Below are 27,976 nucleotides of genomic sequence, written 5' to 3' on the forward strand. Positions count from 1 at the left end.
TCTTTTCTTTGTATTAATGTTCATCACTCTGCTAATGCATCCTGGATATTCTTTCCCTTGTTATTTCAGAAGTTTTAGTTCAGAGTTCCACTGAACTCTGATCCCTGGTTCTGGAGACATTTTCCTGGATTCAGGAGGAAAAAAATTCTTTTTCCTGTTCAGGGTCCCTGTAAAAGAAAAATGGGCCCTGATGAGTTAAACAGGCAAGAAAGACTTTACCCATAACTAATCCAGTGACAAGACTCTTGGAGTAGGAGAGAGAAACTAAACTCAGCCCTGCAGAAACAAAGACAGGAGAGTCTGTAAGTGCGCTAGAGAAAGATGCTAGGGGAGCTTACATAAGTGATGGGTCAATTTAATTAGACCTCTTGTGTTTACTGATTGGTGCAGAGACTAGCAGAGAAAGGCGCCATTTTTTCTTGAGGATTATACTTCAAAGGCATGGCTCCCACATCCTTAAGAAAGACCTTTCCTGATTGAAAAACTGGTAAGAGGCTGGGAGAAGATTTGCATCTTAAAGGAACAGAGATGCTCTATGGAAAGGGAGGAAGGAGGCCTACAATTAGGAAGACATCTGTCTAAAGTGTGTTAAACCGAGGGGAACTTCAAGGGCATCGTCCTCGTCTCTACTCGTCCTTTAGTCTGGTGACTTGTATTTTACAAAAGAAGACATTGAGATATAAAAAAAAGAAGTCACTTCCAGAGGAAAATACAAGGAATTCTGGAAGAGCCAGAGCTAAAACTCCCTCCCTGGGGAATGAATGGCGCACTCCCTTCTCCAAGGGCGTCTGCCCCGACCCTTCCCTTTCTGCCCCAGCCCTCCCCTGGATTTCCTTTTGTCTGCCTTGTTATCTTCCCCAGTTCTCTTTCCATCTTTCTGTTTTCGTGTCTCCCTCTTGAATGTTCACCTACGACTGTCACCCTGGTATCTTCTCTCCTCACCTCCCACCAGCTGCCCCTCTGGGTCCAACTTCCGACTTCTGAGCAACCCATTATGAGTAGTGTTGAATTTCTGGGCAGTATCTCCTAGAACTTGACTCAAGCCTGGTGAGGGCCCTGGTCCCACCGGTTCTTGCTGGAATGACCCTAGTGTAAACACATGACCTGTAGGCTTCAAGCGTGGTCCCTGGAATTGTGTTGCCTCTGTTTGAACTCAGACTTCTCCACTGCACCTGGGAAATTTACGTAGCATCTCTGAGGATCAGCTCTCATGTGCAAAGCAGCATTGCTGTGCAAAGTAGATGAGAGAATTCATGTGGTGCTTGGCCACACTGACATGCTGCTTAAATATTTGCTGTTGCTATCACTAAGTCCCTGGAAAAAGAAAACACAAACCCCTCTCAGTGCCCAAAGTAGTAAAGTTCTCAAATATTAATTTTTTATAAAACTGTGATCACTTCTACTCCTGTGCCTTTTATCACCGTTGGTAGCATCCATTTTTAATCAAGAATTGCCATTAATTCTGGCTATATGTAGAATATTGCTTTACCTGATTCTAGTTGACTGATGTTCAGAAACTGTTCAAAGCTGGTTAGATACCAGCCAGGCTGCACGATCATGGCTGAGCCATCCCTTCAAAGAATCTCGCTGGTTCCATCTTTGCAAGTGTTGAGAGTTAAAGCTGAATTTACTTTTCCTTCTCTTTCTTTTAACCTGTGGGCCCTATATTTACCTTGTCTCATCATTGTTTCTCTTGAAGCTGCTGCTTTTTCTCAGCCAGTAGAAGGAAATGATATTGCCAATCAATGATCAATGGCCATCTTCCAAAAGCCAAGGTGAAATCATCTTTTGGATTTTATAGAGGCACATCCATCTATGTGTATCAGTCTCCAGCACCAACACAGCCCAGGCTGGCCCTAGATTCTTTCTTGGGCCCCAGTTTTTCTCACTGTCTAACCCATCAGCCCAGACGCAGGCTGAATCAATTGTGTGTGACCTTCAACGCCTGGAGGCGGACTCTTAAGAGTCAGACTTGGACTGTAGCCTCACATCATAAACACAAGTCCACACACACACACTACAGCTTGCAGTGAGCAGTGACTTCAGGATCAGGCATGTTAGCCATGTGTTCCCACAACTACTCTTACCGTTCCCACGTTTCCCTTTAGATCCTTTATTTCTCTGCCCATATGTTTTTTAAACTGACTTTTATTGGAGTATATTACTTTACCATGTGTTCATTTCTACTGTACAGAAAAGAGAATATATCCCCTCTCTTTTGGATTCCCTTCCCATTTAGATCACCGAAGAGCATTGATTAGAGTTCCTTGTAGATTCTTAACTAGTTATCTGTTTCATACATAGTATCAATAGTGCACTTATGTCTGTCTGAGTCTTCCAATTCATCCCTCCCACTTTGTACCCATATACTATTCAGAACCATATCACCATTAGTTAGATGGACCATCTTGAATTCACCTGAAACTTGATCATTCTGAATAATCAAAAAAGCATGGAAGAGCCCCACCGAGAACCGTGGTGTCGATCAGTACTGGGTCATGGTCAAATCTAGATCAGTCTGCCCAGATCACACCCCAGCTCTGTCATTATCTGGCTGTAGGAGTTGGCTTGAGTTAGCTGCCTTCTCTGTGCTTCCATTTCTTTCCCTGTGTGTGCAGTCATAGTCCTTCAAATTACAGGTTTTACTAAGATATCCACTCATACTACATACCCAGTAAATATCCTTCTAATTCAGGATAACTTGACTTTTATTTTTATATACTTTTAGGTGTCCCTTAAAAGAGTCAATGAGAAAATAATTTAATTACACTCCAACATTGATAATACTCTACTTTGAGGGACGAGAAATGGTCTCTCTGAGAAGCAATGCGGTGACATAGTCATGACTATTTTTGCCCAATTCTGAATGTGTTCAATTCAGATAACTTTAGTTTAAGATTTTAAGCCACTCTACTATGTTTGATTCGAATTTGAAAATAAATTCACACCTTGTATTCAAAAATAAAAACAAAAATATCACCATACTCTCTAGTGGTCCCTTTTCTCTGCAATCACATTATATTCCTCTCACTTATTTTAAAAGTTCTCCAGTTTAAGGGCACATTTTAGAATCTTCAAAAAAATCTTAAATATTCTTTATGTATGTATTAACCTTTAGTGACACAGAACAATGAATATTTAATAATATAAATCAATAGTGTAGGCTAATAGTTTTTAAAGTTTCTTATACTCTATTCTTACAAGCTGTGCTGTCACTCAACCCATTAGTTTGAATCCACAGATGTAGAAATTTGGCTTGGTGCAGTTTCTCTCTGAGGCTCTGATTTAATATTCAGGGCCCCCAAACAACCACGGTCAAGGGCGCTGGAGCTGCCTGGCTCTGGTTGCTGGTGTCTCATGGACTTGGAATGTAGCTTTTCTTGTCCACATTGGAGGGAAAGGGAGATGATTAGCATTGAATTCCATCTCGGTGGCTTCTGCACACTGACCCAGTTACCTGCGTATTTGAAAAATCGTCAGTCCGCAAATCCCCGCCATGCTTCTGCTCTTGTGTCATCTGAAGAATGATCAGTCATTATCATGATGGCCAAAACCTCTTTGATTTACCTCTTGATCATATTAATAATGTGAATATGCAAGATCTGGTGCAGATCTTAAGCACTTCCTGGAACTTAATTAAAAGGAATGAGCCAGTTCTACTCACATTTGAAGGGAAAGATCACTTCTGACTACGACCTTTTCAAAATTCAGCTTTATGGATGTTGAAGAACCAGTACTTTAGAACCATCTACATGACCATAGATTCCTCCTTAAACTGCAGTCATTTTAACTTTTATGTATTTATTTGGCTTCAGTGGACAGGAATTTGAGCAAAGTCTGGGAGACAGTGGAGGACAGAGGAGCCTGGCATGCTGTAGTCCATGGGGTTACAAAGAGTCAGACACCAGACAGGACTTAGTGACTGAATAACAACATTTATTTGGCTTCATCGGATCTTAGTTAACAGCATGTGGGATCTTCTTTGAGTCAGGAGAGATCTTTCACTGCAGTGTGTGGGCTCTCTTGTAGTGGTATGTGAGCTGATTTGCTGTGCATCATGTGAGATCTCCATTCCCCCAACAGGGATGGAACCCATGTCCCCTGCATTGCAAGGTGGATTCTTAAACCCTGGACGAGGGAAGTCCCCAGTCACTTTAGTGTCGTAACTCAAGCTCAGGGAGACCTTTCCACATCATTCTCTTCTCGAGGAGACAGGAATTTTCAGGCACTGAGTTCTGCACTTTATGGTACCATTTACCAGCTCATCACCCTAGTGGTGTGTGAGGTGCCAGGAACTGAGAGCTCATTCTTCATCTCTCTTTTCCTGGGAGTCTGATGCATCTGATAAACATGTAACAAATATTTCAACAAAATGTGGGAGAGGCATTAGTTAGTCTCATCCTGCAGCAGCCACCTGATTCTTTAGTGATGGACTGTTTCCAGTAAGCAGTGGTTTCTCTCCCCTTCTCCATGTGGGATGACTCATTGATCTATGTCTCTCTGGTAGGTTCCGAGTCCTCCAGCAGTGCAGGCTCCTCAGGATCGCTGTCACGCACGTATCCGCCTCTCCAGAGCACTCCGCTGGTCTCGGGTGTGGCAGCCACTTCTCCTGGCTGTGTGACCTACCCAGAGAATGGGATGGGGGGCCAGGTCGCTCCCAGCAGCACCAGCTACATCCTCCTTCCACTCGAAGCTGCCACAGGCATCCCGCCCGGAAGCATCCTGCTTAATCCACACACAGGTTGGTTCATCACCTCTCTTTGACTGAGACACAAGATCAAAGGTCTGTTGTCTGAGCTTTTGAATTTGCTAGCCAGTGGTCTGAAAATTCCTGGGGCCTAAATGATGGTGGAGGGTCTTGTTTTAGGAAGAGCAGATCTATAGAAAGTTGGAATCTATATCTTGGTATCGATATCAATATTGATGTGGAAATCAAAATACAGATACTAGAAATATACTTTTCTCTCTGGCCTCTCTTCCCTGGGCGTGGTCTCCCTCATGTATTCCTGGGAGCTAAGACCAGAAACTGTTGAGTGATAAACTGTGAGGTAGTCATTGAAAATGGATATTTCTCAGGTCATGGTTAGCTTGTTGTCGTTCAAAGTGTTTTCACATCCAAGATAATTTCAGGAGCTTGAGATCTCAACTGGACACACAGCAGATTCTTCACTACATAAACTGTCTTCTCATCTTACAACCCCACACAGATCCCACTGGGAAATAAGGAACAGCAGTGGCGAGAGAATACAGAGGACAGGATCTTATGTATTTCAGGAATTTTAGGGTTAGGCCGGTTTTGGTGGGATTTGGGAAGTTACTCATTTCATGACCACTGTTTCTTTCATAATGAATGGGCATTGTTGTTAGCTTTTGTTGGGTTTTGTTTTTTATTTATTTAAAATTGAAGTATAGTTCTATAGCATTATGTAAGTTACAGGTGCAAAATACAGTGCTTTACAATGTCTAAAGTTTATACTCCATTTATAGTTATTGTAAAACACTGGCTATATTCCCCATGTTGTGCAGTGTATCCTTGTGTTTAGTTTTATACCTAATAGTTTGTACATCTTAAATTGCTTTGTACTTATTTAATTTCTCTAGTGGTCAGTTAACTTGCACAATAACTTCAGAGGACCCAGAGTCCTGGGCAGATAGACTAATGAACACCTGCTCTGTGAGGGATACTTCTCAACCTGAGGCAATTTTCCCATGCATCCAAGGCCATTTGGCAATATCTGCAGATATTTTGATTACCATGACCTAGAGAGGAGGGGCTCCTACTGGCATCTAAGGAGAGAGACCAGAGATGCTACTGCTGCTGCTGCTGCTGCTGCTGCTAAGTCGCTTCAGTCATGTCCAACTCTGTGTGACCCCATAGACAGCAGCCGACCAAGCTCCCCCATCCCTGGGATTGTCCAGGCAAGAACACTGGAGTGGGTTGCCATTTCCTTCTCCAATGCATGAAAGTGAAAAGTGAAAGGGAAGTCTCTCAGTCGTGTTCAACTCTTAGCAACCCCGTGTACTGTAGCCCACCAGGCTTCTCCATCCATGGGATTTTCCAGGCAAGGGTACTGGAGAGGGGTGCCATTGCCTTCTCCCAGAGATTCTACTGCACATCTCAAAATGCACAGGACAGCCCCTAACACCAGAAGATTATCCAGCCCCAAGGTGTCAGTAGTGCCAGGGCTGGGAAACCCTTGGTTGGAAGGCTTGACATCAGTAAGTCATTTCTCTAGAAACCTTTGAAAGAGATGGAAAAATCTTTTGAATTTTCTCAGTATATATCTGTGGTTTGGTTTAGATTATTCCAGGTATTTCTTTGATGAACTAAATTTTTAAATGCAGTGCTGGTTAAGAGTCTCATAAAAGTGCTGTGACTCCATGTTTTCACATGTCTAGTAATTAGGAAATTCAAAGATGCATGAGCATGATAGTAAAATACTTACTTGAATAATTGCGACATTTTCATGAAAGCATATGGCACATTCTCAAGGCACGGTGTGTGACTGAGACATTTTGAAAATGCCATAAGCTTGAGGGGAAAGAAGGCGTAATCATTTTATTGAAAACCATTTGAAAGCTTTCAGATTAGATACTTGTAAGGAGGACATTAGATGGCTTTTATTTTATCTGGATCATTGTAAGCACTATAAAGGAAATGAAAAGAAAACCAAGATCATATCCATTACTCTGGGCACAGATCAAAGTGTGATCCGATGCCGTCAGCTTAAATTCTTTCACTTTTAATTGAGATAGGGAAGGTTTGTAGACAAGGGTATCCACTAAGCGTAGTTGTGAGTGGTATGTTTTAACCAGAATTGCAGAGTATTTCCAAAAAGCTCAACAGAGTATTTTTTTAGGGGACAATGATTTGTAATGATAGAATGGATGTGCGCGTGTATGTGTATATTATCATCCGTAATCTTGTTTATGGAAAAGGGAAGAAAGTGCTTCCTGGTGCCAAGTCCCAATTTTTATACATTGGCATGAGTAATTTAGAGCTGTTATTGAAATATCTCCTTTGCAAATGAGTCCTAACTAAAGAAAAGGGTCTAATAACACTGTTGAGCAGAGTCTCCATTCACGACACTCTCCCTAGACCAGGAGGAAAATAGTACTAAATTATTCTTGCCATGATGAGTGGTGAGATGTAAGGTAAGTTGTGATGTTTCTTTTTTGCCAGAATGTGTTTATATTTATCCATTAAAAATATGCACAAAATCCCCTCCTGGTCTAGTGGTTGGGACTTGGTGCTTTCACTGCCATGGCCCCACATTGCATACCTGGCCAGGAAACTAAGATCCTGCAAGCTACGTGATACAGCCAAAAACGGGGGGGGGAAATGTGTACATATATAGATATATATGTGTCATATATCATATTTATGTGTGTATATGTGTATTTCTGGTATGTTGTGTGTGAATCTGTCTCAGGCTATTAATCTCTCCTTTTTTAATTTTTTTTTGATACAGATCACTTTTTAAGTCTTTATTGAATGTTACAATATTGTTTCTGTGAGGCATGTGGGATCTGAGCTCCCCAGTCAGGGACTGAACCCACAATCCCTGCATTGGAAGGTGACATCTTAATCACTGGACTGTCAGGGAAGTCCCTATCTAATCTCTTACATGATGCTACTATTAAAACTGGAGAGTTGCCTCCTTTCGGCTGAAATTCATCTTTCTCTGGCATTGCTGCCCCCTCTTAGAATCCACACCTCTTACCCTTTCTTAACCCTTGCCTAACTACCTATCTGCTAATACGTGATAGGAATGCTGTGGTATTAGCAACCCAGAGCCTGTGACTCCTTCGCTTCTTGTGTGAATTGCTTCAGGGTCCATTTCTCAGTTACCAGCACATTCCTGAGCTTGTGGGGAGGAGCCACACTTGGTTATATTTTTTGCTTCCCTGGAGTGGATGATGAAGTAGCCTGAGGCACTGTGCTCAGACATAGGTCCTCAACAATTACATATTTTTGAAACAGTGTCTACTATTCATCATCCATGCTGATGTGGAGAGTAGAACAGTTTTTCATCCAGTGTCATATATCTGAAAATGTGCCTCATGTGTAAAATGATGATGGATAAAATATCTGTCTTAAGCAGGAATAAGACAAGCAATGATTTGAAATTCTAAGGTGCCTGTCCATCATTTGTCTGCTAACTGAAACAAAAATGAGACTTCCTTTGTCGGCACAACGGACCGGGCTTTTACTTGACACTCAGTATTTGGCAACTGAAACCAACCCATCCATATACATTCTTGCAGTTCCCCAGATACAACCAGGATTTTTTTTACTTTGTCTGGCTTTAGACTCAGCTCCCACTTGGTCCATTTCTAACTCTGGACCTGCGTTGACTGTTGTTTCTTTGCTTTGTGGGCATCTGGATGAAGGAATCAGAGGCTCTTTGCTCAAGAGTTATCTCTGGACCATGCCTTCATCCTTGCCAGGCAAGCCTGGGTTTGACTCTTGAGATGCACCTTCCTCCAGCTGTCTTAGACTCAGCGTCCTTTGGGAAATTTCTAGCCAAAGGCTCATCTTTGGCAGTTTTCTGTCAACGTGGTGCTATTCAGAGATGTCAGCAGGCACTGGCATCCCTCATGCCCTTGTTAGTGTCTGTGTGTGCTGTTTTGCCATTTTGCTCTGCTTTTGTCTGGCTAAAGTTCAGGAGCGTGAGACGCAAGAATACACCATCAGCAAGGACTTTGCCTTTGAGCTGCCTTTGAGGGCTGGTTTGTTCCGAATGCTCCTCGTGGGCTTCCATAATGCTCTGCTTTTTGTTTTTCACAGGACGTCTAGAACCAATTTGTCTGAACTGCTCCTGCCTTGTGCTTGAATGCGCCATGAATATTTTGTGTGCTGTCTAAAAGCATGTCTTTGCAAGACCTGAAGTTATCTTTGCTTATCCATAACCATCAGCTTCTTTATCGTTTGACGGCTCACTTTTTAAGAACTAGGAAGGAAAATATTTTTCCCATCATACCCTCCGTGTCTTTTTAAATAAATACCCTTCTGCCAGGTACATAGTAGCCATGCTTTAGTATGGGAATCCAAGAGCATATAATTACTTTCTTTTTAGTGTGAACTGCCCCTGGATTCATTTCCTTGTTACCAGCCCATTTGTAAGCCTTTCTGAGGAGAGGTCCTACTGAGTTTTTCGTTTTTATTATCCCTGGATAACAGAGCCTCGGTCCCATGCAGGGGCTCAGTCATTATCTATTAGTAACATAATGTCGGCTGCACATTACACACATTGATGTGAAGAGCGGAGTCATTTTTCACCTCAAGTCATGTATTTGAGAGCGGTGGATGCTCTGCAATCAAACCTTCTCTCTGCCCTGGCTCAGCTCACAGCCCAGGCTTGCTGCTGTCACTACACCCTCTTTCCCTGCCAACACCCGTGCCAGGCCTGCTGGGCACGCTTCTGCAATTCTGACATGAAAATCTCTGCTAAGTGGAATAGTCCTCAAGCTCGTGAGCCTTTCTCCTCTGGTTTTCAGCTGCTGTCATTCAAAGGAGTTGTCTGTACTTAGTCGTAATTACATCTGGATTGGTGGATAGGTAGAAAACGGGGAGGCCGTCAGAGCCTGACTTGAAAACCAAGAGTCACCTCCTGGCCCTCATAGGAAATTGTTTTTGGTCTCTTCCCTGGCATCTGTCTTGACTCTTTTCATTTTCCTCAGTTCTCTCCATTGTTCCCTGGTGAGCATAAAAACCAACCTTTTATACAATGTTCTCTTTCCAGAAGAGCCTGCCCCTCTCTCTACCCAAGTTCCCATGGACTGTAGCACGCCAGGCTTCTCTGTCTATGGGATTCTCTAGGTACGAATCCTGGGGTGGGTTGCCATTCCCTTCTCCAAGGGACTGTCCCAACCCAGGAATTACCTGGTGTCTTGCATTGCAGGTAGATTCTTTACCATCCCAGCCACCAGGGAAGCCCTAGAAATTTTCACATGTCGTTGTTTAGAGATACTTCTTTCTTCTGGTCCCCAGCACAATGACATTATACTTTACAGTTATATTACACCCTGCTGCTGCTGCTAATCCACGTCAGTCGTGTCCGACTCTGTGCGACCCCATAGACGGCAGCCCACCAGGCTCCGCCGTCCCTGGGATTCTCCAGGCAAGAACACTGGAGTGGGTTGCCATTTCCTTCTCCCTAAGTATGGTCAATTTTTCACACTTCCTTTGTTCTCACTGGGGTAAATCACAAGTCTCAGAAATAGTGGGACTTCTGTGGCCCAATAAAGACTCTACGTTTCCAATGAAGGGGGCATGGGTTCGATCCCTGGTCAGGAAACTAACATCCCACATGCCACGTGGTATGACCAAAAATCCACAACTAGCAGTTTTTTTTTTTAAATCCAATTTAAGAAAAAAGCATAGAAATAGTAAAGATCATTTTCTTTTTGTTTTCCATCTTTGCATGTTTGTGTTTATGTGTGTGTGTGAGCATAGAGTAAGGCTGACTTGAAAATGATTTCATATGTAGTTGCAATTTTATTTTAATGTTAAAAACCTAAAATTTTCCTCTTACCTATTAAGATACAAAATAGGAGGAGAGAACAAAGGATTAGAACCCCAAATGGGCCAGTAGATTTTTGTAAATTGAGCTGTTTTGAATTCTTTCTTGAATTGTTGGGTTTTGCAGGAAAAAATGGGTTGCAGATTTTTTTTTTAATTTAAATTCAAAAGAGTTATTTTGGAAAAAAGAAGAATAAGACAATAAAACATAGCTAAAATTAAATAACAATGATAGAGAAACAAGTGCTTATGGAGAACATTTTTTAAAAACCCTCTAAATTTAGTCATTGTTCTGTGACTAAAATTCTAGCACATTTGCTTTTCTATCACAGCATGTTGCGATTGGTTATGAAACTGTTGTTAGAACTTCTGTGATTCTGGCAGGTATGTTCATAAATATGCAGCATATAAAGTTACTTGTTGGATACACACACACACACACACACGTTGGGGGGAGTGCTGAAAATTTGGGAAATGCTAAAGCTTTTGTGTCAGTTCCTAATTTTCTTTTTAAAGGAAGATGTTTTTTTTCCAGAGCCATCCGTGTTCATTTGTTCACTTTTTAAAGTTTATTTTTAATTGGAGGATCGTTGCTTTACAACGTTGTGTAGGTTTCTGCCGTATAACAACGTGAATCAGCCATAAACATACATATACTTCCCTCTTTGTTCAGCCTCCCTCCCACCACCCCCGCGCTGCCCTCTAGGTCATCACAGAGCACGGGCTTGAGCTCCGTGTCATACGGCAGCTTCCCACTAGCCATCTGTTCTACACGTGGTAGCGCACGTGTTTCAGTGGTCCACTGTCAGTTCATCCCACCCTGTCCTTTCCCTGCTGTGTCCGTACGTCTGCTCTCTACATCTGCATCTCTGTTCCCGGCCCTGCAAGTAGGTTCATCAGTATTTAAAGGAAGGTGTTTTTTTTTGGCTACATCATGCGGCATTTGGAATCTTAGTTGCCCGACCTGGGGTCAAACCTGAACCTCTGTGCTCTGCAGTGGAAGCACAGAGTCCTAACCATTGGGCGGCCAGGGAAGTCCCATGTCAGTTCCTAAATGAGTTGAAATTAAGTCCGTTGCTCTTTACCTGTAGGCACTTTGCCCATCTGTTCACCCATATTCTGGGTCTTCTTTATCTACCAATTCTGAGGGTGATTCCACCTTGGAACATGACCGTTACTTCTCCTAACTTCTCATGTATTAATGAACAGTTTTCAGTTATGGTTGGATTTATTTTTTCATGGAACCTCATTCATTTTCCCATGTATTCATCATGCAAACTTGGGTAATTCACCAAAGTTGTTTGGTGTGATGGGAGGTGAATGGCCCATAATCATTTCCTAAGTGTCTCACTTACTACTTCATTTATTTCTGAACAAGTTGCTTGGGCCCTCCAAACCCTGATTATCTTGTCTCTGAAAGTGCAATGAGGGACTTCACTGGGGGTTAAGTTGTTAGAACTCCACACGCCCACTGCAGGGGCACAGGTTCAATCCCTGGTCAGGGAACTGAGATCCCACAAGCCACGTGGCACAGCCAAATGAATAAAAAATAATAAAGTGGAATGAGATTGCATATCTGTGGAGTTCCTGGAAGAGAAGACCCTGGGTGTAAGGTGCTTGTTGCTGCACCTGTCATATTGGAAACCCATTTCTTCTCTCTCTTACCTCCCTTTCCCTCTTATCCCCTCTCTTTCATTTGCTTCTCCTTACCCTTCTCTTTTCAGCCCCTTATTTCTGTAACCTTCCTATCTTTCCTCTTCAGAAACAAAACACAATGACACCTTTCTTCCTTGGAGGGCCAATGAGGTCCCAGTGATACTATTTTGTAAACTATAAAATACTCTTCAAGTGGCAGGAACAATAATAGTGAACCACACCAGTATTTCACAGGACAAGACAATGTGTATTTGCTTCCCCGTGATCAGATGGTTCTGTACTGAGTTTATTATGCACCACCTTCAAAATCTCAGTCCCCTCCTCAGCTGCTGTCTACTTAGAGAAGTGAATGAATGCATGCGGTATATTCCAGTTGTACATATATTTGTGTAACAGATAATGATTCTGAGTTGGTGACCAGCCCAGTGGAAGCAAAGCAAACGTACTGGTAAATAATGAGTCACTGAATACCGCAGAGCTGTCAGTGCAAAACAGCCCTTATCTCAGTGTAAGTTATCTGGCTGGTGGCTGCGAGGTACAGGACCTCCTTCTCCGGGTGCCACTACGCACAGGTATTTTTAGCTTTGGCGAATCGCCCTGAAGGCGGTGGCTTTATTTGCAGTATCTCAAATTGCTCTGGGCTTATTATACTGTTATTTTGCTCAACCAGATGAGTCTTAAACAGTCAAGTCTTTGCCCTGGTGAAGGTTCTGGTGTCCCAGGGTTCCACTGGCCCTTGTCTTCAGGTTCCATTTTGAGCATCTCTCAGCGGGGTTCTTTGTGTCCAAAGAGGGCTTGAGAAGTTTCCCTTGACCAAGGTATGGTCCCATTGCAGGCCAGCCCTTCGTGAATCCCGATGGAACCCCCGCCATCTACAACCCCCCAGCCAGCCAGCAGCCCCTGCGTAGTGCGATGGTGGGGCAGGCCCAGCCACAGCCCCAACAGCAGCCCTCCCCGCAGCCCCAACAGCAGGTCCAGCCAGCCCAGCCACAAATGGCCAGTCCCCTGGTCACTCAGGTAAGAGCTGGTGGGAAGACCGGGAGGGGAGGTGCGCAGAGACGGAGGTCACTCCAACCTCGGAGATGCGAAGTGTCAGGAAGGGGGCTATTTCCCATGGGTACCACCCCTGTCCACTCAACTCCATCATAAAAGCTGGCCACCGAGAACCCTGGCTGATAGGCTAATGGGACTTCAGCTGGATCCTTAAGTGTAGGTAGAGCTGAGCACCCACCCCATCCAGTGACTTGCATGCTGAGGCGTGGTGCTTGGGAACAGGAATGACAAATGCTGCTTGTATGGTCAAGGAGCCTGACTTGGGGATGGAACTCAATCCCGTTGTCATCATTCCCAATGCAGAGCAGTGTGCGTGTCTGCAAAGACTCAATATGATATGCCTTACCAACGGGAAGAACAGAAATCAGCTCATTCCAAGGTGGCCTGGCTATTCATCTGTGCCTTGGACAGATGTAGGGCTGCCCTCCTGTTTTAGGGCAACACGTGGAAATGGCCACAGAAACCTGAGGTGTCCAGGGAAGTTGCCAAGGTGAACCTCAGTTTTCTTTTTTTTCTTTTTTTTTCTTGCTTCTTACAAAAATTTTTCACCCTGGCAACTCTTAGCCTTCAGACTATATTTTTAGAGCCAGGGAATCTGACCACCACCAACAACATGAAAAGTCTCACAATTCTTCTTAAAAAAAAAAAAAAAAACTAAATGAAATTCTTTAAATTCTGTAGTGCTTTACAGTTTTTTCAGAAGTTTCACACACATGATTTCTTATCTGGGCAGCAAGCCTCCCCCAAGGCTGGCTGGTGCCAGTCTGCCTGGCTCTGGCCTCCCATCAGTGGCTGGCCCTCCTCTCCAGAGTGCACTGAATCAAGACTGCCTGTGCAGAACGGTGGTGTGCTTCAGAGGCAGTGTGATTGCAGCCCCCAGAACTTGCCTGTTAACCTGATCAGCTTTCTCTTTCCTCCAATCTGTCCAGGGGCTGCAGGCTTCCTCCCAGTCCGTGCAATACCCAGCTGTGTCTTTTCCTCCCCAGCATCTCCTGCCTGTGTCACCAACGCCGCAGTTCCCCCTGGTACTGTATCTTGTGGGGATGACATTTCTCCTGGGAGAGTGTGTTCTCTGGTTTTACTATTGCCAGGTGGACTGATGCTGGGGGGCGGGCCCTGAGCTGACTGTCAGTGGGGACGTGGTGCGTGAATGTCTCATTCCAGAACATTGCCACTTCTCTCCAGAAAGAATGCTTTCCTTTCTGTCATCTGTCCTGTGTTTAATGCTCCTGCAGTCTGATACCCCTTTAAGAGTTTACCAGCTTGGGAATTTTCCTGGTAGTCCAGCGGTTAAGACCTCTGTGCCTCCCCTGCAGGGGTCAGGGTTTCCATCCCTGGTCAAGGAACTAAGATCCCATACGCCATGATGCACAGCCAAAAAAATATAAAAAGGCATGTACAAGCTAAGCAGGAATTGGATGTTCTCTGAGTTAGAAGTCAGGAGGAGAGAGACACATGAACTTGGTGTGAGGGTTGGGAAATACCTTAAAATCAGTATCTAGATGGTAACTGACATCACCCGCTGCTCCGGATACAGGTGTTCCCCTAGTATCCCAGTCCTCCAGAGCCCTCTCATTTCCCCTCAATGTACTAAGTCCTTTTGGACAATGAGAGTAAGCATTCTCCCATAACTTTAGCCCAGGCAGTGAATAAATACTCCTTTACAAGTGGAATCCCACTCAGCCTGCTGATGACTCCAGTCCTGGTTCCATTTTTGCAGCAGCCAAGGGCAATACAAGTCCCTCTTATCTCTCTCCAGTAGGCAGAGCCTGTGGGCTATTGCTGGTAGACCAGATGACCCTCTAGGATAGCCCACCAAGTCCTTTTCATCCCAGCGTTATTCTGAGGATCTTGAGCCCACAATGAAATAATAATCATTTGTTTCCATTGAAAGAAAGAGATACAGGTCAACCTATTGACCATCTCTGATCCTCAAGATGTTTGAAATCTATTTTCCCTTGTTATGTTCTCTTGTTTTGGACAGAGAATTCCTTTCATTTATTTTTTTCCAAATCATGCCCCCTCCATCTCTGGTAAGGACAAGCCTTGTCCTGCATCTGCTTCTGTGTGCCCCTCCCATTCCTCAGCCAGCCTTGCTGATGTCCGGGTTTCTCTTGATGGCTTGCAGAGAGAGGACGTGGCCACGCAGTTCAGCCAGATGACCCTGAGCCGGCAGTCCTCAGGGGAGACTCCCGAGCCCCCCACTGGTCCCGTCTACCCGCCGTCCCTCCTGCCTCAGCCCACCCAGCAGCCAAGCTATGTCATTGCTTCCACGGGTCAGCAGCTTCCCACAGGGAGCTTCTCTGGCTCCCAGCAAGTCCTCCAAGCCCCTGCCTCACCACAAGGATTCGTGCATCAGCCTCCACCCACACAGGTGAGTGTGCTTCTTCTCACACTTGGGACCCAGAGCTGGTTGACCCAGAACACCTTGAGCTCGGTTTCCATGTAGAATATCACCGACTCTTCCCGCTTCACCCTTCTGGGGCATACTGATACTCCCAGCCTGGTCTGGTCCTGGTCTGGTCCTGGTCTGTCCTGTCCACCAGCTGTGCAGAGTCTTATGGGGCTCAGAAAGGAAGTTGGATGAAGTGGACCTGTGGCCCCAGGACCAGAGGGAATGGCCCACTGTCTAGGCTGCTGGTGCAGAGGCCGTGGCAGAGCATCACCTGCAGGATGTGGCTCACTATGGTGATGGCTAGGGCAGGAAAGCCCTGGGGAAGGAAGCAGGGAAGTCAGCTCCTGGGGGCCTTGCATCCTTCCTGCTGCTGCTCTGGAGACATGTTTCCTTTCTTGCCCATTCATAAGCATCTTTCTGGATCGGGGGCTCCTCTCGGAATATAAAGGAGGAAGCTAAGCCCCCTCCACTGTACTCTCCTCTCCCCTGGGGGCTCTGGCCTCCCATGCCCGCCCACAGGTAGCCATTAATCATATTTAATTGACTTGAGCATGTAAGACACCACAGATCACTGATTTTTACTGTCTTCTCAAAGACTGATTATGTGTTACCCTTCACCACCAAACATCTCTGGGGCTCTCCTGGGCATCCCTTGCTGAATATTGCAAGTGATTACTGTCAAGATGTAAAATGCACTGAGGCGTTTTCTGGTCCATTTTCAAGGCATGCCTAGCCCAAGCAAATTCCATCCTAATTATGAAATATCTCATTGGATGAGCTGTTTCGAGTAGAGTGTCACCTTTGTATCGTCTGTGGCATTGCCTTAGCATCTTGAATAAATTATTTTCTTTTCCCAGCCATGCAGAATCCTCTGCCATGAAGTGATTTTCACCTAGTCATTCATTTTCTCTTGAGTGATAATTATTGTCTGCCTTTAGCTGCCTTCTCTGTAATGTAGCAGTGTCACTGGTAGGCTTTAAAGTCAAGGTGGCTCAGTCGTGTCTGACTCTGTGACCCCATGGACTTTATAGTCCATGGAATTCTCCAGGCCAGAATAATGGAGTGGGTAGCCTTCCCCTTCTCCAGAGGATCTTCCCAACCCAGGGACTGAACCCGGGTCTCTCACCTTGCAGGTAGATTCTTTACCAGCTGAGGCAACAGGTATTCTCCAGTATTCTCCAGAGTACTGGAGCCACCCAAGAATACTGGAGTGGGTAGCCTATCCCTTCTCCAGCAGATCTTCCTGACCCAGGAATCAAACCGGAGTCTCCTGCGTTGCAGGCAGATTCTTTACCAACTGAGCTATCAGGGTAGGGTTTAAGGAGATGTGGAAAATAAGTTACAGGAGAACAGACCTCACCAATATATTAATGATTTTAATAATATTTAATTATTGGGAAAGAGAAGACTTGGCAGAATATTCAGTTGAAGCATCTAAAAAAAAAAAATGTCCTTGCTTGACTGAAGGAATTCCGGTTTTAGTGAGCAAAGATACTAGAGCAAATATTAGAGCAAAGACAACCCAGACTGCTGGTGTGTCTGCAACAGAAATGCTCTCATTCTCTCTTTAATAGATTTAAAAATAGAAAGAGAGAGGTAAGGGGGAAAAAAACCAGAAAACACATGTTCATGATCAGTCTGAACATCTCTGAACTTCTTTGTAACAGAACCACAGGTAAAGGTATAGGGTATATCCCACAGTGATTTTCAATTTATTAAACATTTTAAAACTCAGTGACTCTATGATGTATAATAATGAAAAGAACATGAGATATGGTCTGTGGGCATATATGAAAATATGCTTAATTTATGCAGAAAAATGAACCTGTTTAATAACTATAAAGGTCAGTTTTGTCTGACTCTCCGTGAACACTCAACCCACCAGAAGAATGAAGCAAATATGCATGGACAAGGCAAAGAGGGCAAGCCATAAAAATCTCCATGCTCAAACAGATGGCTCCTAACTTTATTCTAAACAGATAAACCTTGTAGGCTGTGAACTGGCATGCCTCTGCTTACATTTTAAAGAAGTTGATAGAGGAAAAGTCACAGACCTAGAAATAAAAGGTAATTGATTAATAAGAAAAGAGCCTTCCTATAGATGACCTGAGATAGGCAAGAAATCTTTCCAGGTCAGTAGACATTTGATTTGAATCTTACTAGAAGTAATTAGAATATTTTCAGTCATTCCCAGTCAGGAGAAAGTGGCAGAAGGTGACATAAACAATAAGTTTGACCTATGTCCCCTTCCTGAACATTCTTTTTTAACCTATGTCCCTTTTTAGACTGAATATTCTTTTTTTTTTTTTTTGGAGGGGGATACTGGCCATGTGCCACTCTGATAAGTGCTCTGCTGGACCTCCCCTTATTTCATGACTTATTTCATGACTTATTTCATGACTTATTTCATGACTCCTCTGATCCTTTTAGGCTGGAGATCAGATTTCATGACTTACTTGTGTTTCCATTAGAAAAACAATTCAAGTTAAATGATCACATTTAAATGCAGTGAAAGTCACTCAGTCGTGTCCAACTCTTTGCAACCCCATGGACTGTAGCCCACCAGGTTCCCCCATCCATGGAATTCTCCAGGCAAAAATACTAGAATGGGTTGCCATTCCCTTCTCCAAGGGATCTTCCCAACCTAGGGATTGAACCCAGGTCTCTTGCATTGCAGGCAGATTCTTTACCAGCTGAGCCACCTGGGAAGCCCAATCACGTTTAAAACTACCCTAAAAATGTGTTGTCATTGTTGATGACTGTTTCATTCACTCTCCTTGCATTTAAAAAAATACGAAATTCAGTGCTTTAAGACAACAGCCATTGTCTAGCTCACAGCCAGGTCAGCAATTTGTGGCAGAACTCCGTGGGGATGGCCCGCCCCTTCACCACGTGGTGCTGTCCCAGGCAGCTTTACTGGGACTGGAAGGTCCCATTTGGCCTCACTCTTGAGTCAGAGCATTGGGATCTTGGCTGGGCAGCCTCTGGCCTCCACATGGCCTCTTTCTCCAGCTGGGCAGTCTGGATCTTCTCCTAGTGGCTAGGTTCTCTTTTGAAAGAGTGAAAGCTGCAAGTCTTCTTAAGGATCAGGCATACAAGTCTCAGAAAGCATCATTCCTGTATCATGACATTGGTGACACATTCATGGGCTTCCCTGGTGCTCAGCCAGGAAAGAATCCACCTGCAATGCAGGACACCCTGGTTAGACTCCTGAGTTGGGAAGATCCCTGAAGAAGGGACTGGCTACCCACTCCAGCATTCTTGGGCTTTTCTGGTGGTTTAGATGGTAAAGAGGCCTCCTGCCATGCAGGAGATCTGAGTTTGATCTCTGTGTTGGGAAGATCCCCTGGAGAAGGGAACAGCTACCCAGTCCAGTATTATGGCCTGGAGAATTCCATGGACAGAGGAGTCTGGTGGGCTACAGTCCATAGGCTCACAGAGTCGGACACAGCTGAGCAACCTTCACTCACTCAGTGCATATGCATGTAGGCAGGGTGGCCATCTTTGCAGTTTACTGTATTCACGTTATGTCATAAGATGACAATGTATTTTATGTTTAAAAACATTACTCCATTTGCAGCCCTCATGTCCTGCCATTGTCCTCTTCCTTCCCCAGATGCCTGTGTACTATTATCCGTCTGGTCAGTACCCTACCTCAACCACGCAGCAGTACCGGCCCATGGCCTCGGTTCAGTTCAGTGCTCAGAGGAGCCAGCAAATACCGCCGACGGCGCAGCCAGCAGGTACTTGGAATCTGTTGCCCATTTCCTCCTCCAGCTCAGTTATTTTGCACATACATCTCTCAGCTGTCCTCTTTGGATGAGCATCCAAGCTTCATAGTTCGAATCAGCTCATTTCCCTTCCCTGGGGAAGATAACGGAGCGTTTGATTAACTCTGTGTGGAAAAGTGACAGGTCCCACGAGGTGAAACTCACGTTACCCAGCCTCCCCAGCATGCATGCGAAACACGGTGTGCATAACTGACTTGGGGGACCCTCTTAGTTTCTCTGACAACTGAGAGCCAACCACCTCCCCATCTTCCTAGTTCATACTATCCCCCACCCATTTTAAACCTAAAGAGACTCTTCCCCTGTTCCTAAGGCTAGGGAGCCATGTTAGGTTGTTTCTGTAGCACTATAAAAAATGCAGTGTCTTGAGAAGAAGGTCACTGACACCTCAGCCTGTGTCCCCACGGGACTCGGACCCGGGCTCACGGTCTGGAGGGCCATCCACCGCCTGCGGCAGCCACTGTGCAGTGGGAAGGGGGGCCGAGGCACTGTCCGAGAGTGAGTAGCAGGTCTCACAGTGAACCGGTCTCTTTCCCTACTGTGTCACACTCCTGACGGGACGCCGCCACCCCAACAGCAGCAGGAAGCCGGCAGGCGTGAGGGCCCTGCGGTTGGGTCGCACGTGTGTCCCTCCTGCTGCCCACAGAGTGGGGGGAGCTGCTGATGGTCCTGCTGAAGACCCCCTGGCTGGGGGCCCCCGACTTCCGTGAGTAGGGCGGCGTGTTAGAGCACGTGATCTCACCTGTCCTCCGGCTTCCGCACTGGATCTGTGTATGCGCCTCTGGAACGTGTGAGAAGTGGGGGTGGGAAATATACAGGAAATACACAGCCTTTGTACGTTGTGACCAAAAGCAGCATCTTTCCCAAGAATAAGTGCAAATCCCCACCAGGAGAATACTCATGCTGGTGGGGCTGGCGTTTTGTCAGTTGGGAGGGATCATTTATTAACTGTGTTGGGAGTGGCTCTCTGTTCTTTAATTCATCTCACGACCTGCTTTACTTCTGTGGGAGAAGATAGGGACATGTATAGCAGGCAACCAGACTTTGCCTTGTTTTCAACACTGTGTCAGTTTCAGAAAGAATAGATTTTGACCTCTGAATTGACACTTTTGCAGTAATGAGAGCACTAAAGGATTTCTAATTATTAGTTATTTTAAGATAGGTGGTGTTTGGCCATATTTTCTCTCCTTGTTGGAAAATGTTATCTCTTTCAAGCTCGTGGTAACTGTGCTGTGAATTTAGATACAGTCTCTAGTGATGTGTTGTTTGCATTCTGAACCATCTTTTTTTTTTTGTCTGCTCATGTTTATCAAAGAGTTAATTTATAATCTTCTAGCTCTTGGTCCAGAGACTATAGCAAAGTTTCCCTTTTGGTTACTGATGCCTTTAAAAGAAGAAAGATGTCAATATCTAATTATAAGAATTTTAAAATTTTTAGTTGAGTGCCACTGTTTGAGAGTTTTCTGAAGGATATGTTAGTCCTGTGTTAGGGTATAGTTTACATACAAGAATGCAGATCCGGAGGGCAGGAGCCAATTGCACTGTGAGCTCTGGGTCTGTGTGAGGGGCTGAATAAGTTGGATTAATGTATTAACTAGGTAACAGAATAAGATTTTTAGAACAACCGTCGGACTCCCCACTGCCTTCACTGATGCATGTCAACACAAAGGAGAATCCATGTGGCCTTTGTTTCTTCTTTTTCAAACAATGTGGGAGAATTTGGGGATGTAGAAACCACTCTCCCCATCTCAGGGAGACCTAACTGGTAGCATTTATGAAAACCCAGTGGCTCTGACTTGTCCCATGGCTCCACATCACCAGGGAACTGCCACCCCAAGGCGAGATAATGACACGTAATTAAAAGAAGGCATTCTAAGTCAGTATCTTGCTCAAAATAGCAGCTGGTGCTTCAGGTGTCAAGGAAGTGAGCGGCAGCTAATGTGTCTATTGGGGTGGAGAGATGAGAAACGCCAAAATGATATGTGCACAGCATCATCCTTGAAATTGATAACATAGTGTACACGTGCGGGCCCTGAGCTCCTAGTTCAGTGAGCACACCGGACGTCAGGCCTAACATTCCCCAGCATTTTCCACCTCTCCTGAATTTTCTGAGTGTTTGGCAGGGCAGCTGGTGATCTCCCTGAGAATCACCTCTGCTAATTAAACCCAAGGAACACAGCTCGGCGATGGCTCCGTGATGGTAGAAGGGGCCCTGGGACCCTACAGCTGGGAAGCTTTTTGCCGAGCTTAGTGGCACCAACAGCGACTTCCCAAAGGGACAATGGTGAGTTATTTGGGGGAGTTGCTGCATCGGTGGACTCTGACAGAGAAAGCCTCCTAAGGCTGTGTGTTAACCGGTTTGTCATAACAGCATAAATACACTTGCTGGTTTTGCCTTTACTTCCTGGTGTGGATGAGCCTATAGAAATTAACATGCTGGTCACTAAGCCAGCATGTTACCAAGGCAGATAACATATAACTAATTCTCTAAGTACACAAGTGGGCTTAACAGCAGAACAGCTTGAAAACCTGGACTCTTGCCTCCCAACTCACATGGGCTTCCATGTTATTTTGCAGAGCTGGTCAGGAACAAATGGCAGAGAGCAGCTGAGACATCTGCATAGGAATTACACATTGGGAAGGAAAAAAATAAGAGTTCCTTTCAGATCACATCTCCAATTCCAAATTCCCTTTTCAGTTGACTTAAAAAGCAAAATATATGTACATATACCTTCGTTCTTGGTTCTCCAAGATCTTGGGCATGTCCTAAAAGCAACAAAAATGAGCTTGTAAAGCCCCATATACCTTCCTAACTAGGCATTTGGGAATGAATACATCCTAATTTTGGTATTAGAGTACTGCTGGTTTCATAAAATAAATTAGGAAGTATTTCTTGCTCTTCTGTTTTCTGGTCCAAATGTGTCAAGCTGGTACTAAATCTTCTTTAAATATTTGTTAGAATTCTCCAGTGAAACTGTCAGAGCCTGGGAATTTGTAGAATCAGAAATATTTTGTTTTCTTTCTATTTGAAAATAATGTGTGGAACTTTTTCATTATAAATTCATTATGGTTATAAGACTATTCCAATTATCCATTTTATCTTTGCTGAGCTTTGGTAGTTTGTGGTTGCTGAAGAATTGGCCCATTTCTTCTAAACTGTAGAATTTATGGCTATAAAGTTGTCCATAGTTCTTTATTATTCCTTTATTTTTCTTTTCTTTCTTTTTTTTTTTTTTTTTTTTTGGCTACACTGGGTCTTTGATGCAACTCAGGAGTTCTTTGTTGTGGCATGCAGGCATCTTGAGATGTCTGTGCAGGCTCAGTAGTTGAGGCCCACAGGCTTAGTTGCTCTGTGGCATGTGGAATCTTAGCTTCCAACCAGGGATTGAACCTGCATCCTCCACATTGCAAGGCAGATTCTTAACCACTGAACCACTAGGGAAGTCCCTCCTTTATTATTTTTTTAATAGCTGCAGAATATGTTGTGATATCTTGTTCTACCTTGATAATGATAATTTTTAAATTCTCTTAATTTTCATAAGAGCTTCCCTGGTGGCTCAACTGAGAAAGAGTCTACGTGCAATGCAGGAATCTTGGGTTAAATTCCTGAGTTTGGAAGATCCCCTGGAGGAGGAAATGGCAACCCACTCCAGTATTCTTGCCTGGAAAATTCCATGAACAGAGGAGCCTGGCAGGCAGGCTATCATTCCACGGGGTCTCAAAGAATCAGACAATCTTGCTAAATTTATCGATTTTATTGATCTTATCAAAGAACTGCCTCTTTGTTTCATTAATTTTCTCTATTTTTTATTTTCAATTTTATTGATTTCTGCTCTTACTTTCTTCGTTTTACTTATTTTAGCGCTATTTTGCTCTACTTTTTATAGTTTCTTTGAGGTAGGAAGTTGGATTATTGATTTAAAACCTTTGCTCTTTTCTAATGTAAGATTTTAATGTTCTAAGTTTCATTGTCAAGTCCACTTTGGCTGTGTCCCACATATTTTCATATGTCATATTTTCATTCATTTATATGTATTTTTTCTTTTCTTGGAGATTTCCTCTTTGACCCATGGTTTATTTAGAAGTGTGTTGTTTAATGTGCAAATGTTTGGAGATTTCCCTGTTGTATTTCTGTTATTGATTCTAGACTTACTTCATTATTGTCAAAAACTATAATTGATTTCAGTTCTTATAAAATTGTTGAGTTTGGTTTTATAGCCCAGGATATGGTCTCTCTTCGTGAATGCTCCTTTAAACACTTGAAAAAAATGGGTATTCTGTTGTTGTTAGGTGGAATGTTCCATACATTTCAATCAAATCCTATTTATTTTGTTGTTCAGATCTTCTGTAATTTTGCTGATTTTTTATTTGCTCATTCTGCCTGTTGCTGAGAGGTGGAGATTCAGTACTCCAACTATAAGACTTCCTAAAGTCCTGAAATGAATCTCAAGACAAAGGTTGCCCCCACCCCCAACCGCATACCCCTGAAGTCTAAGGATAGTGGGAGGTCTATAGCTATATGGAGCGTGTTGGTTCCTTTCCCAAATAAACAAGAAGTTCTTCCTTCTCTAAAAGAAGCTGGAAGCATTCCATAGAAATTCCATTCTGTAGTCTGGAAGGGAAAGGCCCTTTGACCAGTGGAGTTTGGGTAAGGTCTTCTATAAGTTGCTGCCATGTCTCTCACACGCCAGGCTTTCAGCCCTGTTGCTTAGTGGCAGTAATATGACTCTAGGTCTAGGTATAAAAATCACGAAGCTAACTGCTTTACAAGGGACAGTCCAGTGGTTTGCTTTGCTTGATAGAGCAGAAGATTCTGTATTCTTGATTGTCATGAAAATAAACTAACACAATATTGTAAAACAGTTATCTGCCAATTAAAAATTTAAAAAAAAACTTAAAAATATAGAACAATAGGAAGAGAACATGGATGGCTTCAGAGAAGAAAGGGGGAAAAAAAACATGAAACTTGCTGGAATCTTAAATTAGACTAGATTCTAACTCCTGAGGGTCATTTGAGGTGGATTCTGACAATTGTGGAGATGCTTCTCACTTCTACTTTTTAAATCCTTTTCCTCTCCCACATTCTTCTGCTCCAAACCATCTGCTAAATGAGGCATTTTGTATAAAAACCGATTTCATAGAGCGCTTTCCAGGACAGTGTTTTACTTTTAAAACTGTAGTTCAAAAGAAAATAATGAAAATCTTAACACACTTATATCGTATTGCAAAACCCCCTGCAGCTTTTGTGGGGCTTCTGCAGGCTTACCTAATTTACTTCTGCTCTGCTCAGGACTCTGTGTTGGGCTGGTGAGACTCCACCCTGCCTTGTGATAGGAAAGTTGGGATTTCTTGCAGGAGGAAATGGTGGAGGTCTTTAGAAGTTTTTAAACTTGATTCATTTTTTTTTCATTAGTATTTAAGGTAAACCTCACTTGGACTTTATCTTACACTCAGCTCATCAGCTATCATGAAATTTAGATAGTACTGATAGAAATGAAAATGGAAGTTAAACACTCAGTTTTGCTAGATGAGGAAACCAAAGATCAATCTCCTGCCGAATGTGGAGTCTCTCTCATCAGGACCAGGGAGCATGTGTGCGTGAGTGAGAGAAAAATATATGAAGGTTTAAAATATTAAATGAAAACTGCTCACCCTTCCAGACATGACTGAGCGACTTTCACTCTCACTTTTCACCCCTCCAATTTAATCATCAAAAGATCATAGTAATTCAGTGCTATGAAATCAAGTGTAAGACAGCCTTACCAACCAATCCACTTCAACAAACAAATATACACATTTTTTCAAAGTTTAAATGGCCAAGGACTATGTCATAGATCCATATTCAGGGATACCGTAAATTTGGATTTTCTTTGTATTTGTTTGTTTGGTTTCGGCTGTGCTGCATAGCATGTGGGATCTTAGTTCCCTGACCAGGGATCTAACCCACGCCCCCTGCAGTGGAAGCATGGTGTCTTAACCACTGGACCACCAGTGCTGTGCTTAGTTGCCCAGTCATGGTCAGACTCTTCACGACCCCATGGACTGTATGTAGCCCGCCAGGCTCCTCTGTCCATGGGATTCTCCAGGCAAGAATACTAGAGTGGGTTGCCATGCCTTCTTCCAGGGGATCTTCCCCACCCAGGGATCGAACCCAGGTCTCCCACACTGCAGGCGGATTCTTTACTGTCTGAGCCACCGGGGGAGTCCCCTATTTGGATTTCCATATACTGAGCAGTTTGGGACTGTCTATAAAGTAATAATGCTCCCATCAAAAGTCACACATGTGACTAGTTTTGATAGTATTCAGATGGCAGGGAATAACCAGGCCCTGGAAACCTACCCACATCACCCTTTGGCTGTGGCAAGGCTTTCCTTGAATCATTTTAGTTGCCTTCTGGATGTACAACAGTGGAATGGGGTTGGATGGCGTTCCTGGCAGGAAGATAGAATTATCTGTGACCTGTGTATATCTGAAGATAAACCAAAGCCTGTGCTGCTTTTCTGATAGGAAAAGCAATGTCTTAGTTTTTTCTTTCTTTAAGGAGTAATATTTCTTGTTGCAATAGCATACTGTTCCTATTAACAGCTCCTACTGAGAAGGAAGATTATTGCCTCTTCAATGTTGTTCTGAAACGCATTTGGGATGGGGCAAAATGCACCTTAATGGAGTCTATAAATTTATTTAACCAGAACAGTTGATTGAACTTGACAATGACCCCTGTCCTTTTAGCCTTGCTTATGAAGCAGTCAGTATCAATGTAATTGAGAAGGGTTTTATCTTGAAAAACATTTTCTCCGTCTTTGCTCTTAGGATGATATTCCTCATCTTGACTTCTTTCCCTCTCAGGATTGGCTAAGCTGAGGAGACGGAGCATCAGAGATCAGAGCTAAAGAAAGAATGTGGTTGACTGGTGTGACCAATACGAGATGCTCATTTATAGAAATTGGGACCTTCTCTTTTTATCTTAAATTTATTTCCCAAATTTGATGATTATTTTTTAAAAAAAGAACTATTTTCCTAATTACCCTTCATATAATTTGCATACATTTTAATATTTAAAACCTCATTCATCTATTTTTTTAATTTGAGAAAGAATATATAACCAATAATCACTCAGAGAAGGGATGCAAAAATTTTTACACTTGACAACTCTAAGGAAGTGATTGCACTTTGGATGTCTGCATTTTTATCTTCCTAAGAGCAGAGGGGGTAAATTATAAAAGAGTTACAGGAGAATTTAATTGTCTGATTTCTGTTAACATCAGAGGAAGTCACATGGATAAATCCTTGTGGAACATGCTGTTCCGAAAATATCAGTCTGGAAAAGGTTTCTATGGAAATGTTCATGTGTTTCTTTCATTAATTGGTCTAATTATTCCATTTACAGAAATAGGAATGAGAAGTGTTAACCTGGGATTCTGGGAAAGGTTAACACTATTAGAAGCAATAATAGGAATCGTGCTGTTTTTAGGCCTGAAAATCTTACAGGTTTGGAAAGCAATATAGATGGCCAGGTTCCTCTGTCCCCCAGGTCATGATAAAAGAATTTATTCAACATACTTGAAATAGTTACTTTAACACTTTGCATTTTATGTACCTTTGGTGTTAATATATTCATCTGTAGCACAGTTAAACATGACTGTGACAGTTAGACTTTCTGCTTTTCTGTAAAGATCGTAAGTAAGACAGATCATAACATTATCTCTTTTCTTTTATCTTATGCAACAGAAAGTGGAAAACATGGCCTGTTAAAGAAAAAAAGAGTCAGATTAGAGGATGATAAGGAAAGAATTGTGGCCAGAAAAGCACACAAATACTGATTTTTGAAAACTCTAACATCTTTCATGTGTGATTGTCCTAAGAGAATATGAACACAGTGATATCCAGAGTACCCAAACTACTTGTTCCAAGGTGTCAGATTTACCTGATGGTATAAAGCCAAAGTAAATTAAGAGAATTTAAGATGTTTTGTGCCATACATAGTCTTGACCCTCCCTTTTTGGGTGCTGCATTTTTTTATTTCTTACAAATTGGTTGCCAGCAATTTCTGCTGTCAGCTGTCACATAGGTCTACGAATGACTTCCTTTTTCAGCTGCATTTTTCTTTAGAAAATTTTTTTTTTTTCATTCTTCCTGGGCTCCGTTTCCTTCCCATCCCTGAATCTATTTTCTTATTTTATTTTCCATCTTTACTTTTATTAATTTATTTTTTAAATATTAACTTTTTGGCCGCACGGCATGTGTGATCTTAGTTCCCCGACCAGGGATTGAACCCACATCCACTTCAGTGGAAGTGCAGCATCTTAACCACGGGGCCACCAGGGAAGTCCCTGTTTTCTAGCTTTAATTCTTAACTTTACATAAACAGTCAGTTTCTCCTGTTTGTCACTTGTTTTCCTTTCCATTTTCCCTTGTATTAAATAAGATTTTTCCCTGCAAACTCTGGGTGCTTGTTCTTACATCTCATGTGTTCATTGTCTGCATTTTCCCCTTTACTTTAGTTTTTCAATCTCATTTCTTTACACTCTACACATCCCTTGCCATTAAGGGATAGGACA

At 43.2% G+C, this 27,976-nt stretch overlaps 1 protein-coding gene across 14 annotated transcripts in view; it reads left to right on the forward strand.

The window, feature by feature from the left end:
• The window catches only part of ARPP21 (cAMP regulated phosphoprotein 21), a 113,947-nt gene that overhangs the window by 41,328 nt on the left and 44,643 nt on the right, over positions 1-27,976 (forward strand). For 13 of the 14 annotated variants that reach the window (XM_068981554.1, XM_068981555.1, XM_068981556.1 and 10 more), the window contains 5 exons: positions 4,508-4,741; positions 13,017-13,208; positions 14,138-14,259; positions 15,363-15,608; positions 19,246-19,372. In XM_068981554.1, the coding sequence (XP_068837655.1) occupies positions 4,508-4,741; positions 13,017-13,208; positions 14,138-14,259; positions 15,363-15,608; positions 19,246-19,372 (921 nt within the window). The remainder of the gene's footprint in view (positions 1-4,507; positions 4,742-13,016; positions 13,209-14,137; positions 14,260-15,362; positions 15,609-19,245; positions 19,373-27,976) is intronic. The other variant, XM_068981561.1, reaches the window with a different exon arrangement.

This window comes from Capricornis sumatraensis, chromosome 10 (assembly GCF_032405125.1).
Source record: "Capricornis sumatraensis isolate serow.1 chromosome 10, serow.2, whole genome shotgun sequence".
Taxonomy (NCBI): domain Eukaryota; kingdom Metazoa; phylum Chordata; class Mammalia; order Artiodactyla; family Bovidae; genus Capricornis; species Capricornis sumatraensis.